This window comes from Phaethon lepturus, unplaced genomic scaffold (genome assembly GCF_000687285.1).
Source record: "Phaethon lepturus isolate BGI_N335 unplaced genomic scaffold, ASM68728v1 scaffold41105, whole genome shotgun sequence".
Classification (NCBI taxonomy): domain Eukaryota; kingdom Metazoa; phylum Chordata; class Aves; order Phaethontiformes; family Phaethontidae; genus Phaethon; species Phaethon lepturus.
Window position 1 is genome coordinate 2484 of NW_010539317.1, and position 2203 is coordinate 4686.

General features: G+C 59.6%; 1 protein-coding gene across 1 annotated transcript in view; it reads right to left on the reverse strand.

Annotated features, from left to right (window-relative positions):
- Window positions 1-2096, reverse strand: part of LOC104620782 (zinc finger protein RFP-like) — a gene marked incomplete at its 3' end in the record, with an annotated part of 4113 nt that extends 2017 nt beyond the window's left edge. The window contains exons 1-2 of the mRNA XM_010287088.1: window positions 1674-2096; window positions 722-814 (exon numbers count right to left, since the gene is read on the reverse strand). Of these exons, the coding sequence (XP_010285390.1) occupies window positions 722-814; window positions 1674-2096 (516 nt within the window). The remainder of the gene's footprint in view (window positions 1-721; window positions 815-1673) is intronic.
- Between the last annotated feature and the right edge of the window lie 107 nt (window positions 2097-2203).

Genomic DNA, 2203 nt, shown 5'->3' on the forward strand with positions numbered 1-2203 from the left:
CCGTTGCTCATCGCCCTGCCCGGCTGCTGCTGGCCCCACCAGTGCTGGTACAGGCCAGGACGCTGGTGGCCTTCTTGGCCACCTGGGCACACTGCTGGCTCATGTTCAGCCGGCTGTCGACCAGCACCCCCAGGTCCTTCTCCCCGGGCAGCTCTCCAGCCACTCCTCCCCAAGCCTGGAGCGTTGCCGGGGGGTGTTGTGACCCAAGTGCAGGACCTGGCACTTGGCCTTGTTGAACCTCATGCAGTTGACCTTGACCCATCGACCCAGCCTGTCCAGATCCCTCTGCAGAGCCCTCCTGCCCTCCAGCAGATCAACACTCCCACCCAGCTTGGTGTCATCTGCAAACTGACTGAGGGAGCACTCGATCCCCTCATCCAGGTCATCGACAACGACATTGAACAAGACCGGCCCCAGAACCGAGCCCTGGGGAACACCGTGTGTGACCGGCCGCCAGCCGGATTTAACGCCGTTCACCACGACTCTCTGGGCTCGGGAGAGAACCAAAACACCTTCCAGCCCATTTCTCTATGTCTGCCCCCACCAGCTCCCCCGCAGAGTTGCTGCAATATTATCTCCCCGGTGCAGGCTCCAGCCGAAGCGAAGCCCCGGCAGATAAGCACAGGCTTGGCCGGCGCCCGGACACTCCGCAGACCGAACGTGCGAGATCCGGCCTCAAAACACACCCGCAATGCTGGGGCGCGTGCCGGAGGGCACCTACCAGGTACGAGCTCGTCCTTACTCCGGTTTTTCTGCTCTCCAGGTATTTCTCTCTCTCCTCCTTTAAAGCCTGCAGGCGAGCCTGGATTTCCTCCTGAGGAAAATTAAATGTTCTTGGAGGAACTGCGAAAAAGCCTTTTTCTGCGCTAAAATTACTTCTGCCCTCGTCTTAGATGGGAGAGGCTTTGCCCGAACGCTGGCCGCTCCGCACGAAGCGGAGGAGGAAGAGGAGGAGGAAGATGATCCACAAGCGACCTACGCTGCTCTGAAGCCCTAGGCAAAGAAATGCAACCTGCAAACACCAACCTTGCTGCAAGCGTGGGGAAAAATCCTACAGAAGAGCAAAACACCCGCGTCCCAGGAAGCGTGTAAGAGCAAGATAAGCGCAGAGCGAGATTTCCCCCAAAACCACTCCCAGCCTCCGGAACTCGGCGGCTCTGGGGTAAACGCATCTGTATTTAACAACCCTCCCTGGGTTTATTTAGCGTGCGTTTAGGCAAGTTGCTTTTCGAACCCACGAAAGCCTTCAGCGCCAACGGCTTGCACGTTGCGAACGCAACGGCGAACAGGGGCACGGATACGCAGTCAGGACCTCCGAGTCATTTTTACGTTATTTTGGATACTTATCTTCAGTGTTTCAGGACAGTCGAGTCGATAGCGGAGTTCGAAGAGGAAAAAGGCTAAGAAGGAATTTTTCTATTTCTCCCAGGCCGTTGGCAAAAGATCAATAAATTAAAAGGGGGAGGGGGGGGAATCCCAGTAGGAAAATTTTGAAAAACCGATGTCCACAATAAAAAATACAAAGAGGAAGCACGTGGGTAAGCGAGACCCGAAGACCCCCGCTTGCAGCGGAGCCGCGTGGAGAGCGGCCGCAGCCAAACGGCCGCGTTTTGCCCCTGGAAAGGGATTTTCCACGAAGGTTGGGGAGATGGGAGCCGGTCTCCGGGCTTTACCTTATATTCCTGGGCGGCTTCTTCAACGGGGACCACGGCGTGGAAGCGGTGAGCCCGGGACCTGTCGCACACCACGCAGATGAGCTGCTGGTCCTCCTTGCAGAAGAGCTTCAGAGCCTCCCGATGCTGCCCGCACAGATCCTCCCATCCTCCTCCTCCTCCTCCTCCTGCCCGCAGGCTCAGCTGCCTGGCGATTTCGGCAATATTCGCCAGCTCCCAGCTGGGACGGAAACCCTTCCGCGGAGCCGTCTGCCGGCAGCGCGGGCAGGAGAACGGTGCCTCCAGCCCGTCCCAGCAGCGGGCGATGCACGCCCGGCAGAAGTGGTGGCCGCAGGGGATGGAGACGGGGTCTCGGAAGTAACCCAGGCAGACGGGGCAGGAGGCTTCGCTCCGCAGGCTCTCCGCCGGGCTCTGCGCAGCCATGGCTCGTCCCGGCGTGCCCCTGGGATGGGGTCGAAGGAGCTGAGCTTCGCGGGAAGAAGGGGAGGACGTTCCTCCTGCCTCGGCGGGGGGACGTCGGCTTCCCTAAC